Here is a 14,973-nt window from a genome sequence, read left to right on the forward strand (position 1 = left end):
TGCCATTCGAAATAAGTAGTTCGCTGACTGCAATAACTGCACATTCTGTTGGTGATAGGGGTGCAATTATTTGTTCATGTAAGACTTTTAAAACCATAGATAAACTTCTATTCAGACGTCATGCAGTATGCTGACTACTAAAGGCAGGAGTATTACTAATTGTGTGTAACACATATTCTTCCATATCAGATGTTATACAGCCAGTATCTATCATTCTGACATGGAAGATGCAAGTTTCTTGCAGGTACCTATGTGCAGATGCGAAAGTACCGTGACGTGGCGGCCATTGGCGTGGGAACTGCCCAGCACAGCATAATGGTGCAGATGTTCCACTGCATACTAGGTGCATATTGGCCAACTCTTCATCAGTAAACATACCCATAGCACTGCTGTGTATCACTGTTAATGCACAACTAACACAGCTGGAAAGCCAAAACCTAGACAAAATCGAACAGTACTGAACATAAACTTCAGGGCAAGCTGAGAGGGCATTACTGTTGTCATAAGCAGATACTGCGAATGAATGAAAACAAGACACACAGTGCATACTGTCAACATTTGCACTGTTGTGCATCATTTTTGATGTGATACAGGTACAAAGCTAATTAGGGCAAGGAAAAAATAAATGCAAGATTAATATAACTATATATACAAGTTATAATGATAGCATGTTTTAGGAAATGATAAAATTAAAAATATTTAAAACTCTGTGCCGGACCGAGACTCGAACTCGGGACCTTTGCCTTTTGCGGGCAAGTGCTCTACCAACTGAGCTACCCAAGCTTGGTCCAGAGTTCGAGTCTCGGTCCGGCACACAGTTTTAATCTGCCAGAAAGTTTCATATCAGCGCACACTCTGCTGCAGAGTGAAGATTTCATTCTTAAAAATATTTGTTATTCAGTTACTCTGAGTTTCTGTTAGTGTGTTGGATTTGGTCTCTGTTCCTACTCTTCTACAATAGTTGTTAGGATGTTATGTAGTGCAGGTGGTTTTCTATTTAAGTGAGGATAGTCTTATTCATATTTCTGACTGTTGGAGGTCCATGTTGTGTTTAATTTGTGTGAACAGCCCAGGAAAGTAATGTGGAAATCATCATTGTAATCAGAACATCAGCTGTCTGAAGATGGGTGTGATAGCCCAAAACCAGTTGTGGCATTAAAATAAAGCATATGTTATTCACAGTGCTCATGGTTGCAGAGTTGGGTGTATAGTGACATGCCTACCCAATTTCTCTAGTGCCAAGAAAATGGTTTTCGTGGAATAAACAATAACCAATTACATAAATGCATTCACCTGGATCTTCAATGTGCTGTAGAATAGTTACAGTAAGTTAGAATATTTTGAGATTTTCATAACAACCTGTGAAAAGCTGAAATGCATTAGTATCCATTTTATGTCCTGTGTTCCTTAAAGGTTAACAAATTTTGGTGAGAGAAAAATGTTAATGAACTCCAAAGTGTGAGACTGAAATGAGTTTCTGTGTTCTTTATACAGGCAGTGAACGAAGTGTCTCTGCCATCAGTGGAATCATCAGAAACAGGGACTCAGAACATGCAGTTTGCAGAAGATATGGTTTGTATTCAAGCAAACATAAAAGCTATATGAATGAAATATTTGTAGAATATCTACGACTCAATGTGGTGATGTATAACAGATGAATCTGGCATTTACATGGGCACATAGTTCAAGAATATTGTTTTCTACTGTGTGTTTTCTGTGTGGAGTTATAGAGTTGTCTGAATGTGAAGTTGTTCAGTTGCAAAATGGCTTTGAGTGGAATACCGTCTTTGATTTAGGGCAATTAGAAGTTTCATAAACAATGCCATACACTAAGATTCTGAATTTAGTCATATTTCAGATGATTGTAGGGATATTACTTTATATGTTTACAAGACTGGCCATTATTCAAATGATGAAAGCAACAAAGAAAGTGCAAAAAGTGGTGGTTGTTAGGGTATGGAAATGGACTAAAAGTTAAAACAGTGTTATAGTATTCCTTTTGAAGAATTTAGTCATGTTGCAACAACATTAGCCAAAGGTATAAATCAAAGATATTTATGAATTGTATACATTGTTACACTATAAGATACCTTTGTTCTGTAGAATTGCTAGAGGTAGATGCATATGCACTGATAACCCAGCAGAAAATATGAAAGTGACAGGAAATTATAGAAGAGTTCCATTCTTGGCTACAGAGAATCAAAAGGTTATAGCAAAAATGTCACATGGGAATGACTGTCGGGCTGTCACAGGAAATACATACCTCCTGACAGGTAGATTGACAGTGAAATTTTTGAAACTTTTTTAAAATGCTGATATCTAAATATAACTGGTATCTCCCTTTCTGGACCTGGACTTTGATTTGCAACTATGTATGATAGTTTATATTTGTTTAAGATGATTATGGCTTGTTCATTGATACTGATATGCGCTCTCATTACTTGCAGTCATGACAATATGTCTTGAATGCATTTTCAGCCATTAACTTAGCATCAATCTTGATTTCAACACAATATGTGGTTTATGGCAGTGACCTGCTTGATTAGTGTTGGGCCATGACGACAAGTAACTCAAAACCTTGCATGGTATTAATGCATCATAGATGCAAAGTTTATTTACTTGTGGTAGCAACAGATGATGCCACAGCATAAGCAACAGCAAATTCAGGGATAGTTAAAGATTTTACAGAAACAGCAGAGCGATTTGCTGAAATAAATAGCAGAGTGAACCTATATTCTGTCAGCAGTATCAATACCACTAGTAATTATACCAGCATTTCCAGTAAATTTTGGGCATTTGACGCTTCGATGGCATATATATCTAACAGTTTCTGCTAATGTACTAGATGAGTAACAGTTATGATGCTCACTTTTAATTTGCTTTCTTAAGAGTGTATATGAAATGCCTCACAATTTATGATCATTCATAAAACCTAATATCATGGAGTTTGATATCATGTGTATTTGTTGTCCACTCATATCAAAGACAGTCATATGTTGATTGCAAGAAAAAGTTTCAACCAGTGCTAGAAGTAAGTGAACCACTTTTGCAAATCCATGTTGGCCACCTGCAGGGTCATAGTGACAGTGCAGTTTTCTGTGCTAGGTCTTATGTTAAATCTTTAATTTGGGGTATGGTAGTACATCTTGGTCCTGATACATTTCAGTCACTTGAAATTTTATCAGTATCACAACTTGTATTTGTGGCAAAAGTGTATTAAATATGACATTTTCTAAAGTCAGTTACATTAGATAGTTTGAAAAATTTATTCATGAATGAATTATTCACAGATAAAGGGATAAGTACTCTTTGTGGATACAAATACTTATTTATTATTTGTAACCCAATGAATAACATAGAATACCTTTGCAGTTTCTCTTTTTATTTCTAAAACACTAACTGTGTTGTTTATAAACAATGTAAGGAGCATTGTGGCTCAGCGCATTGTGGAACAGTATGTCTTCATAGCTAAGTAGGTAAGTTCCAGCGTACACAACTGAAGGCATATGAAGCTTAAGGTTTCGGGTTCAAACACCCTTGGTGCCAAATCTTTTTTTCTGCCATGTATCACTTCTTTCACCTCTAACAATGGAAAAAAGACAACTTAAGTTAAACCGTGTTACAGAGTACATATTAAACAATAGGCCTCCTGTAACTAAGTTTATACAAAGGTCAGAGGAAGGCAAGAGCATACCACCTCCAATAAACCAACGAATTGCAGTGTTCCAACCTTAGAGTTGAACAAAGTTGTACAGTATAACAAATATAACATAAAAATACTTCATCGACAAATAGCCTTAGAAGTTACACTACCGAAGCAGCCCAGTTCAACTGACTCTGCACCTACCAGTACTTTGTCCACTCACTCCCCCTAGCAACATGCAGAAGTACTCTGCATAACTAGGCAAAGATGAGAATGCAGCCAGTGGAGACTCAAATTTTCGATACGTTCCTCAATTTTACCAAGATTGCTAACACTATTTAATACAGGTGTCTCATTAATTTGCTTTTGTTCTTACTGCTAGAAAATTAGCGAACAAATAACTTCCATAATACGAATTTGAACCTCAGTACCCCAGCAGAAATAATATCCATCATAAAATCTTTAAAATCAAAAACATCTAGTGGGTATGATGAAATATCAACAAAGTTAATTAAAGAATGTGATTCTGAGTTAAGTAACATTAAGCTATCTGTGTAACCAGTCATTTATCAGTGGAATATTTCCTGAATGGTTGAAATATGCTGAAGTTAAGCCACTGTTTAAGAAGGGAGATAAAGAAATAGCATCAAATTTCCATCCAATTTCACTTTTGCGAGCATTTTAGAAAAAGTAATGTACAATCGGCTTTATAACCCTCTTATCTCAAATAACATACTGTCAAAGTCACAGTTCGGATTTCTAAAGGGTTCTGATATTGAGAAGGCTATCTACACTTACAGTGAAAATGTGCTTAATTCATTAGACAAAAAATTGCAGGCAACTGGTATATTTTGTGATCTGTTAAAGGCATTTGACTGTGTAAATCACAATATCCTTTTAAGTAAATTGGAATATTATAGTGTAACAGGAAATGATGCAAATCTTATATCTCTGGCAGGGGGGGGGGGGGGGGGGGGGACGACGACACTGCAACTGCAGATGTTCATCCCGTTCCTGTTGCAGACACCATGCTGCTGGTTCTTGTCCTGTAAATGGGGGCTGAGAGCCATTTCTTGCAAGGGAGTACTTCAGGTGGACCTGGGGCCTGATTCCTGAGTGCAAATCTTCAGTATCAGCAAGTGCTTTTTGGTGATTGAGATGACGAGCTGGAAACCACCAGAATCTGGGGGTTGTCGGCTGCCTCGTGACATGCTTTGCTGCAGTGGCAATACTGTGAGTCGAGTACATGTCTGCCTTCCGCTGGCCTGGCTGTGGCACGGCGCTTTGGAAGACAGTCCTACAGTCCTGTATTACTGCCTAATAAATATAAACTATGTCCACAACACTGCCTCCCACATGGGTGTCTCCTGATGAATTTAGGAGTCTGGGACTGGACTCCTATAAAATGCCTGTAGTTCCTCTGCGTGCATTAGATGGCTGCAGAAAGTCCACAATACCCACACTGTGACTGTCAGTTGGCTGGATCTGCTGATGAGAGATGATGTACCCAAGTATTCAATGGAGGCCTGGAAGAACTCTGACTTCTGTATGTTGCAGTTAAGACTTGCATCCCACAGTAGTAGCATCGGAAATGACAGTGTTGTGGAGGTAATTTATACAACATGGAGTCTGTTGAGTAAGCTGTTCCAAGTAATGTTGAAAAACAGCATGTGCACTTGCCATGTTAAAAACCAAGTGTTTGTGTTAGCAGAGGCCAACCCACATGTTCAAGACAAAAAGTTGGTGTCAGTTGTCATCAAGTTGTAGCTGGAGATAGGCTTCCAACTAAGGGCATCCATATCTCCAGCAAGGTGGAGCCATGGCCTCCCATAGCTTTCAAAAGGAAAAAGTACAATATAGTCAGGTGTTTTCTTTGAAGAAAATGGTTTAAAAGTCAGTATTACAAAAGTTTTTAATAAATCAGAAAGGGAACTTATTTCTGGCTACTTAAAAGTTGCCATTCGTCTTCCAAAATATTAAAAATACTCCATAGCTCCAGGGTTAGCCTCCTCCCCCCTACAAACCATCATGCGGGCACACTTACTTCAAACAAATTGAGTTTAGGTGCGGAATGGGTTACATATCAACTGCAGACAGGGTATTCACTGTCATCTTGAAGTCACCCTCAAAGACAGAATTTGCCCATTGGTTTCTTCATAATCACTGGAGGTGTAGTCCATTGACTGGATGAAATGGGTTCTACCATGCCAAGGACTGTCCATCTGTCTTATTCTTGCTTAACTTAACCGTAAAGTGTAAATGGAGCAGGTTGATCATGGAAAAAACGGGGCACAGTTTAGGCTTTACTTTCAATACGCCTGATGTAGTCCATGGTGTTGCCTAAGCCTGGAAAAAAAACGGGGACAAATGGTCTTTAACCAAACAGATTTTTTGTAAAGGCACTGTCTACAACTGGTGCTTTGTATGTCATTACCGCAGTAAACTGGTTGTAGCAAACAAGATTGTGCAGAGTAGCCGACAGTGGGGGTGAACAAAAGGTGCAAGTAAATATTGGAATTCAGTAATGAGGTTGTTGCACTTGTATCCATCTGAAGGCACATGGGAGTCCCATTAAGACACGCATCCATCAAAAGTTGATTTGAGACAGTAACAATGCCATCACACACAGAATTAACAAAGTTAATGTCCATAGGTTGAGATGCGATTGGCAATGAAAAAGTGGACTGAGTTAGCCAGACAGTTGCGATATGACCTTTCTTATGATAAAGATAGCTTATTATCCAATACTTTGAACAAGCCAGGCAGTCATGTTTAACAAAACAAGGAGGGCAGGGACTTCTGGAAAATTTTCCATCGTGGCCATGTTTTTGGAAACAGGGTGGCCTAGTCTGCTGTACTGTCAAGACCTCTGCTTCTGAGTATGTGCTAGAACGTGACTGTCTGTTGATGTCTGAATTGTGCACGTGTATGTTAGCCCGTGAATCTAAAGTAATGGTCAGTGGCTCAAGAAACTTGAAAATCTTGAGTACTTCTGCTAAAGATAGATCCTCGAATTGCAATGCTCGCCAATGATCTTCCTTATTGAGGGCTGCCCATATAATGGCGTCTCACCTCATAGTATCTGCACAAGATTCCAGAGATTTAACAGTAACAAAATGCCACTTCTGACTTAACCTGTGCAGTCACACCACCCAGATACAACTGGATTGGTGAGATTGCTTTCTGCACTAATGAAACTCCATTCTCACGGAAATCACATGCATATTGTTGCAGTAATAACAATTGAGCAAACAGCACATTTCATCAAAAGATAAAGGTGCAGAATCCTGAAGGAGAGCTAACTTCCCTAGGAAGCAATACATTTGTGGGAAAATCTACAGCAGGAAAAGAGCTTTAATAGAACCAGAATCTCTCATCGTGAAGACTGCAGAGTGTTGCCAAAGTGTTTTTCGTGAGAGTCCGTCTTCAGCAGCGGTGGCATCATTGGCGGGGAATGGCAAAGGGTAGGCCAGTAAGGCCTGAGGCTTATTATTATATGCCCATGAACATCTTGTCCAGCATGACAGCATGCTCCCACAAAATTCAGAACATCAGTAAACAGGCAATCACATAATGCATAAACCACCACACCCCGAAATACTTAGCAAGGTTGGTTCCAAGAAAACAATGCAAGATCTATGAGCAGCATGTAATGATCAGTCTCAAACAACATTACAAAATACGGAAGAGTGTTCTCAGCTCTGGGATTAAATAGCCAAATCATGGTTGTCTCCGCATGGTGGCAGAGGGCAGTGGCTGCGCATGCTACATAAGAGGTGCAGCAGCCTGTAGCGTTTGAGGGTGCTGTCTCCTTAGCTTTGCTGGCATCGACAGATCCAATGACAAGCACCTCACGTCCTTTTGACTTCTGACAGATGGCAATTGCTGTGGTAACAGCGGTGCTGTGGTAGCAACGGGTTACCACATAGGGTGTAATTCCTTCTTTTAGACAAACTGGTTGGCGTAGGAGATAATTTTATGGTGGGCTGCATCAAAGCAGTCAGAAGACTGATAACAAAAAAAAAACTTTTATTAGAAGTGTAGTCACCAAAATATTAGCACACTGTAATATAAAAGTATGAAGAGCAGACCTTATTTAATGAGTATTATGAGAAACATCGTAAAAATGTAACACTGCATTATTTAAAACAGTGAACTAATACCAGCCTAAGTAATAATTTTAATATAACATGAAAACAGAATAAAAAATTCTTCTTTAGTGCATAATATATGCTCATTATAAAGCGCATAGGCCTAATGTATTCTCATTATAAGCCCATGACGTGAATATTTTTTATATTCTTGTATTCATTTAAAAAAAATACATTTCCTGTTGTAGTGAAGAAGAAGCAATACAGATTAAAACATGATAGATAATATAGATTAAGGTCTCATCTAGGTGAAGCATAACATGAAAAGGAAAGTTGGTACTCCCCATATAGCGGAGATCCTGACTCTCAGATAGGCACAAATAAAGCTTTCGGCCAGGAAGGCATTCATCAAAAACAGACTACACACACACACACACACACACACACACACACACAAAACTGCAGTCTCAGGCAACTGAAGCCACACTGCTAGCAGCAGCACTGGTGCGTGATGGGAATGGCGACTGGGTGAGTGTAATGAGGAGGCTGGGATGAGGAGGGATAGTAGTGTAGGGGGTGGCATACAGTGAAGTGCTGCTGGGGAGCACAGTGAAGTGCTGCTGGGGAGCACAAAGGGATGAAGTGGAGAGAGGGTAGGGCAGCTATGTGCAGTTGGGAGGTTACATGGAGGGCAGGGGAGAGGTGGGGAAGAGAGGGAGGGTTAGTGGAAAAGGAGAGAAGTAAAAGGACTGGGTGCGATGATGGAATCAGGGCTGTGTAGTGCTAGAATGGGCTGGATAGATGAGGACAATGACTATGAAGGTTGAGGCCAGGAGGGTACAGGAATGTAGGATATATTACAGGCAAAGTTCCTACTTGCGCAGTTCAGAAAAGCTGGTGTTGGTAGGAAGGATCCGTATGGCACAGGCTGTGAAGCAGTCATTGAAATGAAGGATGTCATGTTTGGCAGCATGCTCAGCAATAGCAGACAACTTGTTGGTTCTCATGCCCACATAGAATGCAGCACAGTGTTTGCATCTTAGTTTGTAGATCACACGACTGGTTTCATAGGTAGCCCTGCCTTTGATGGGATAGGTGATGTTTGTGACTGGACTAGAGTAGGTGGTGTTGGGAGCATGTATGGGACAGATCTTGCATCTAGATCTATTACAGGGATATGAGCCATGAGGTAAGTGTTTGAGAGCAGGGGTTGTGTTGTGGGAGTGTTGGGAAGGATAGTGGGCAGGACATTTATCATTTCATGGCACAATGAGAGATAGTCAAAACCACAGTGGAAAATGTAATTAAGTTTCTCCAGTTCTGGGTAGTACAGAGTTACGATGGGAATTCCTCACTCCTCTGTGGCCGGACAGCGGGACTTTGGCAGGTGTTGGGAGACTGGAAAGATAAGGCACAGGAGATTTGCTTTTGAACAAGGTTGGGAGGATAATCACGGTCTGCGAAGGCTTCAGTGAGACCCTCGGCATATTTTGAGAGGGTCCACTCGTCATTGCAGGTGTGACAACCATGAATGACTAGGCTGTATGGAACGGGTGGCAGCTGTCGAAGTGGGGGTATTGCTGGTGGTTAGTAGGTCTGATATGGACAGAGGTACTGATGTAACCATGTTTGAGGTGGTGGTTAACATCTGTGAAGGTGGCTTGCTGGGTTGAATAGGACCAGGTGAAGCAAATGTTAGAGAAGTTGTTGATGTTCTGGAGGAATGTGGGTAAGGTATCCTAACCCTTGATTCAGCTCGCAAAGATATCATCAGTGAATGTGAACCAGGTAGGGGGTGGGGGGTTAGGATTGTGGCTATTTAGGAAGGGATCCTCTAGAAGGCCCATGAATAGGTTGGCATAGGACGGTACCATGCAGGTGCCCAATGCCATACCTTGCATTTGTTTGTAGGTAATGCCTTCAAAGGAGAAGTAATTGTGAGTGAGGGTATAGTTGGCCATGGTGACTAGGGAGGAGGGTTGTTGGTTTGGAATCCATTTGGCATTGGGAAAGGTAGTGTTCAAAGGTAGTAAGGCCATGGGCATTAGGGATATTAAGTGTAACGGTAGGTGGCATCAACAGTCATGAGCAAGGCACCATACGATAAAGGAACAGGAACTGTGGAGAGTCAGTGGAGGAAATGGTTTGTATCTTTTATGTAGGAGGGTAGGTTCCGGGTAATAAATTGAATGTCTTGGTCTATGAGAGCAGAGTGTCTCTCAGTGGAGGCACAGTAACTGGCCACAATGGGACATCCTGGGTGGTTGGGTTTATGGACTTTAGGAAGCATGTAGAAGGTAAGAGTGCGGGGAGTGGTAGGGATGAGCAAAGAGTTGGATTCTGGGGAGAGGTTCTGGGATGGTCGTAAGGAGTGACTGGAGTAGGGTCCCTGTGGCAAGGTTTATAGGTGTATCTGACAGCTGATGGAGTCCTGCTAGGTAATCCTTGTGGTTCAAAACACAACGGTGTAGCCTTGTTGTTTTGAACCTTAGAGAACTTAAAGTGTATCTCATCATTCCTTAGTACTTCCGTGTCCCACTTCTTTACGTATTGATTCTTCCTGACTAATGTCTTAAACTTTAGCCTATTCTTCATCACTATTACATTGTTATCTGAGTCTATGTCTGCTCCTGGGTATACCTTACAATACAGTATTTGATTTCAGAATCTCTGTCTGACCATGATGTAATCTAACTGAAATCTTCCTGTATCACATGGCCTTTTGTAAGTATACCTCCTCCTCTTGTGATTCTTGAGCAGATTATTTGCTATTACTAGCTAAGATCTATTACAGAGCTCAGTCTTTTCCTCTCTCATTCCTTGTGCCAGGCCCATATTCTCCAGTAACCTTTTCTTCTACTCCTTCCCCTAAAACTGCTTCCCAGCCCCCGTGACCATTAGATTTTGATCTTCCTTTAGGTACTGTATTACCCTTTCAGTATCCTCATATATTTCAGTGTGAAATGTAAAACAGAATAGTACACAGTGTTACTGCATTGCCATATAAATGCAATGTGTTCGCAATTTTCCCCTCTTTGCACTCAGGCTGTTGGCATGGTGGTGGAGGAAATGTGAAGTAGGGCTGAGTGCTTTGGCATTTGTGCCTGGGCACGACTCATGAGCTGAAATTTTGGCTGCTCCTGCTTCAGGTGCTAAATCAATTGTTCATTAAGTATTCCACTGGGCTAATTTTTCTCAGATTAAAGACCTCTACAACTTCTAGCAGGTGAAGTGTACACGCTTTTGGAACATTGCGGAGAACTGCATACTGTTTTCTCTGTCATCCAGTTGATGTCCAGTATTGGACAAATATTTGGTCAATTTGGACCCATTTTGTAGTCGTAAGTGTTCCTTAAGACTCAAATTATATGATCTATCAGTTTGGCCTACATAATAATGGTCACACTAGTTACAGACAATCCTATATACCTCTGACCCTGAAAAATTTGTTTTTCTTTTTTATGTCATGTATAATTCTCAACCTTAAACTGTTGTTTACATGGAAGCCACTCCTGATACGGGACTTTCTGAAACATTTTTCAATTTGCTGTTACATTTTTTGATGAAATGTTATGGGTACAGTTAAAACCTTAACTCTGCTTTTGCTACTATCCATTGACTAAGACTATATTTTTCATTTCTCTTTTTGTTTCTTTCTTTTTCTTTTTAACTTCTTTCTATTACAAGGGCACATTACAACTTTTGCGGAGTACCCATTAGCTACTGCTGCTTGTTGTAAGGTATCAGTTCATTTTGTATGTCTTCGTCCTCTGAAGGTAAATAAAGCACCTGACAAATAATAGATGTGAAGAAGCCCCCCTTGTATCTTGACACATGGCTTGAATTTGCATTAACAACTGTGCCAGTGGGCTTCCAATATAAACCACAAATTTGTGCTTCTTCCTGACCCCTATGATAAAGTAAGCGAAATAATTAAAAGAACCTCCCTCTTCCAATTCGGTAATAAATTCCATTTATGAGTACTTATTACCTATAAATAGTGACAATGCTTCGATATCTGTATTATTACTCTGTCAGGAATAGAAAACCATCCATGTAACATTTGTAATACATCTTTTTCTTTAACACATGGAAATTTCTAAAATATCTACATTCCAAACCATCTACAAAAATATCAGCCATCTTTCCAAAAGACAGTTCCCTATACACAAGCCAGGCCTCTCTCTATATGTGACTGGAATCTCACATGCGCACATGGTAAGAAAGAGGTGTTCACCTACACATTTGGCTGTACTTACATGTGGGACAAGCACATGCACTTGGTGAATAAAAACAAGATGCACGGTTGTAAAAGCAGCTTAAGGTAACAAAAATCTCTAGCATGTATCTTTAAATCTATTATTTACTATAGTTTTAAGTGAGGAGTGGGGGTAATGTGACAAATGTATTGCCTCTAGCACTCAGTGACTTTTATTGTTGAGGCAGAAAGTCATGAGTAACATGCATCAGCGGGATGCTAGTTTGAGTTACCTAGAACATCAGTTGCTCTGTAGCTTATAAAGCAGATATGCATCTTTCAACACCCCTAGATCATGTGTTTCCTAACTAATATGCAAAGCTAAATGAAATAAGAGGGGAAAAACTGAGATGCTGAAGATTTAGAGTGACAAGGAACAGTAGAATGACTGACAAGTAGAAGAAAAGAAGAGGAATTTGGGATCAAGGCTGATTGAGAGTGAAGCGGAATAGATTATCAGTTATTCAAGCATGTCGAACAACTACTATCATTTGATTTCTTAAAATTGAGTATCACCAATCAAGAGGTCATAATAATGAAAAATCTGTAAAACATGGTTTATGAGGTGCAGTAGTAATTTCGACACCACTCTCATCAGTGTTCAAATTACATATAGACTAATTAAACTGATTTAAGTTTTCTGTGTTTTTGTTAAATTCCTTGGTTATACATTGGAGATTACTTCACCAAGGCCTTGGCGTAGACACTTATCTGTATTAATATTGGCATTATAAAATAGAGAGAAGGCAACCACTCACCTATAGCTGACTGACATGTGCCACATAACAGTCAACTATGTGAGCAGTTGCCTTTCCTTTATTCTATGTATTATTCCATCCAAGGATTTCTGCTGTTGTTTGACATTGATGTTAAGTAAAATTTCTCCCCTCCCCCTCCGGGCCTCCTCTAAGAACAGGGAGCATTTGACAAGAATGAAAATGATTTTATCATAAGTTCACAAATTAGCATTACACCTATCAAAACTGACTATATTAAGCTTCGATATTTCCTATAATTTATATATTATAGTGGAAATTAAAAATAAAATGAACCTCTAATTTCCAGGAATTTGTGACGCATTCAAAATTTTGCATTACTGTGGTCAGATGCTAAGTAATTAAATGTAACACTTTTGATTTGTTTTCAGGATACAGAATTACCTTGGTGCATTATTTGTAATGAAGATGCAACAAAGAGATGTCATGGCTGTAATGGTGATCTCTACTGTGATAGATGTTATGCAGAAGGCCATGATGTCTGGGACATGAAAGAGCACAAGACAAGTCCATTCAAGTGATCCATTTGTGTTACATATTACACTGCTGCAATCTGATTTTTTTGTTGCAGATATTATGTATGCACCCATGTCATTTGCTTAAAAGAAGTAATTTAGCTTTTCCAATTGATATGAATGAAAAGTTAGTCACTAACATTATATGAGCCTTATGGATAATAGCATGTTATATTATGTATGCTGTGCCTTAAGTAACTTTTGAGTCCTGTTGTTATCAAATGTTACTAAATGATTGAACCACTCTGCTGACCAATTTAAAAAATGAAAGCATTTGTTAATTATTTTCTGGGAAAACTTATTATTCATGTTTTCCTCTCACTCAAAACCTGGAAAATATGAGCAAGTTTGGTAAACATCAAAAGCTCGGGAACATTCATGTGATTTTTGCATGAGGATCTCCACATGAAATGAATGATACCAAACTAAAAGAAATTTTAAGAACATATGAGGAGGAGGACTGAATGAGATGGTGTAAGTGAAATAACAAATGAAGAAATATTTGTAAAGTAATGTGTATGTAACACGGGGTAGGAAAGGAGTACAGGTCACTCAGATACCAGGATGAGAAGGGGCCACCTATGAGGACTACAGGATGCAAAAGTGAAGGGTGAAGCATTGGAGAATGTAGGAGGTCAAGGAACTACATAAGATGATTCAGAGTTTACAAATGTACTGGCTTTGATCTCCTACTCTGTCCTACATCTTCCCTCATCCAAACAATAGGTGTGTCCCTGTCAACTAGGGGTCTGAGTGACCTTCCTTTCCTTTCTAATCTTCCACAACCTATCCCTCTTTTCTCCCCGAGAGAGGAAGTATTCTCTCTGTATGCTAGGATAGTTTTCTGAGCACTTACATGTGACTGTTGCCTGTGGGCCTGACAATCAAAAGAAAGATACTTACTTACTCCATACCTGTTTAAGAATTAGGATGCCTGGATTGCTCAGCCCTAATAGTAAAAATGGGAAGCTCTGACATAGACATTACTTTGTACGCAATTTACGTCATAAGGAGTTTTAATGGATGGTGAGGTAGTTCTACAGCAGGGGCCAGGACCTGGAATGGTTCAGTAGGCCCCTGCCATCAGTCTGACGCGCGTGTGGTGGACTGTGTCTAATGGTGCAATATAGTCACATGGACACACAAGATTATGTAGATCATAGTGATGTGGCAGCCAGGTATTCTTCTGATCAAATACGAAGCTCAAGAATTTCAATGAAATTTTAAAGCCCTTAATGGTGCCAATCATCTGGTAAGTAAAAGAATGACATTAATTATTAAAATATACACAAACCATCTTTTTTGTAGAGAATTTAAAACCAGTTGTATTAGCCCTATACTCCAGTCACTGCAGGGCCAACTATTTTTGAGAAGTTGTGGTTGTGAGACTGGAGGAAGAACAGACTACAGAAAAAGTCGCCCAAAGATAACATGACTGGACTCTGTATTGTGGAAGAGAAAATATTTATTGCTTTAATAAATAGGGCATTACTTAGTACTCTGTAGAAGGAAGGATTACAGCAATATGGGGAGACGCCCACAAGATCCCCATTCATGTAGTTGACAGAGAATGTTATGTCTTCTGATGCACCATCACATTTACAGCAAAACATTTACCTGTAACAGTGCAATTAATTACATTAGCACATAAGGTTACAGCAGGTAGAGTATGTAGGAGTTATTGGAGAGT

The 14,973-nt window shown here is 39.6% G+C and overlaps 1 protein-coding gene across 1 annotated transcript in view; it reads left to right on the forward strand.

Annotated features, from left to right (window-relative positions):
- Positions 1 to 13,567, forward strand: part of LOC126481427 (abscission/NoCut checkpoint regulator) — a 154,874-nt gene extending 141,307 nt beyond the window's left edge. The window contains exons 7-8 of the mRNA XM_050105172.1: positions 1,495 to 1,572; positions 13,140 to 13,567. Of these exons, the coding sequence (XP_049961129.1) occupies positions 1,495 to 1,572; positions 13,140 to 13,289 (228 nt within the window). The 3' untranslated portion in view covers positions 13,290 to 13,567. The remainder of the gene's footprint in view (positions 1 to 1,494; positions 1,573 to 13,139) is intronic.
- Positions 13,568 to 14,973: the final 1,406 nt, after the last annotated feature.

The sequence above is a fragment of the Schistocerca serialis genome, chromosome 5, assembly GCF_023864345.2.
Source record: "Schistocerca serialis cubense isolate TAMUIC-IGC-003099 chromosome 5, iqSchSeri2.2, whole genome shotgun sequence".
In the NCBI taxonomy this organism is placed as follows: Eukaryota; Metazoa; Arthropoda; class Insecta; order Orthoptera; family Acrididae; genus Schistocerca; species Schistocerca serialis.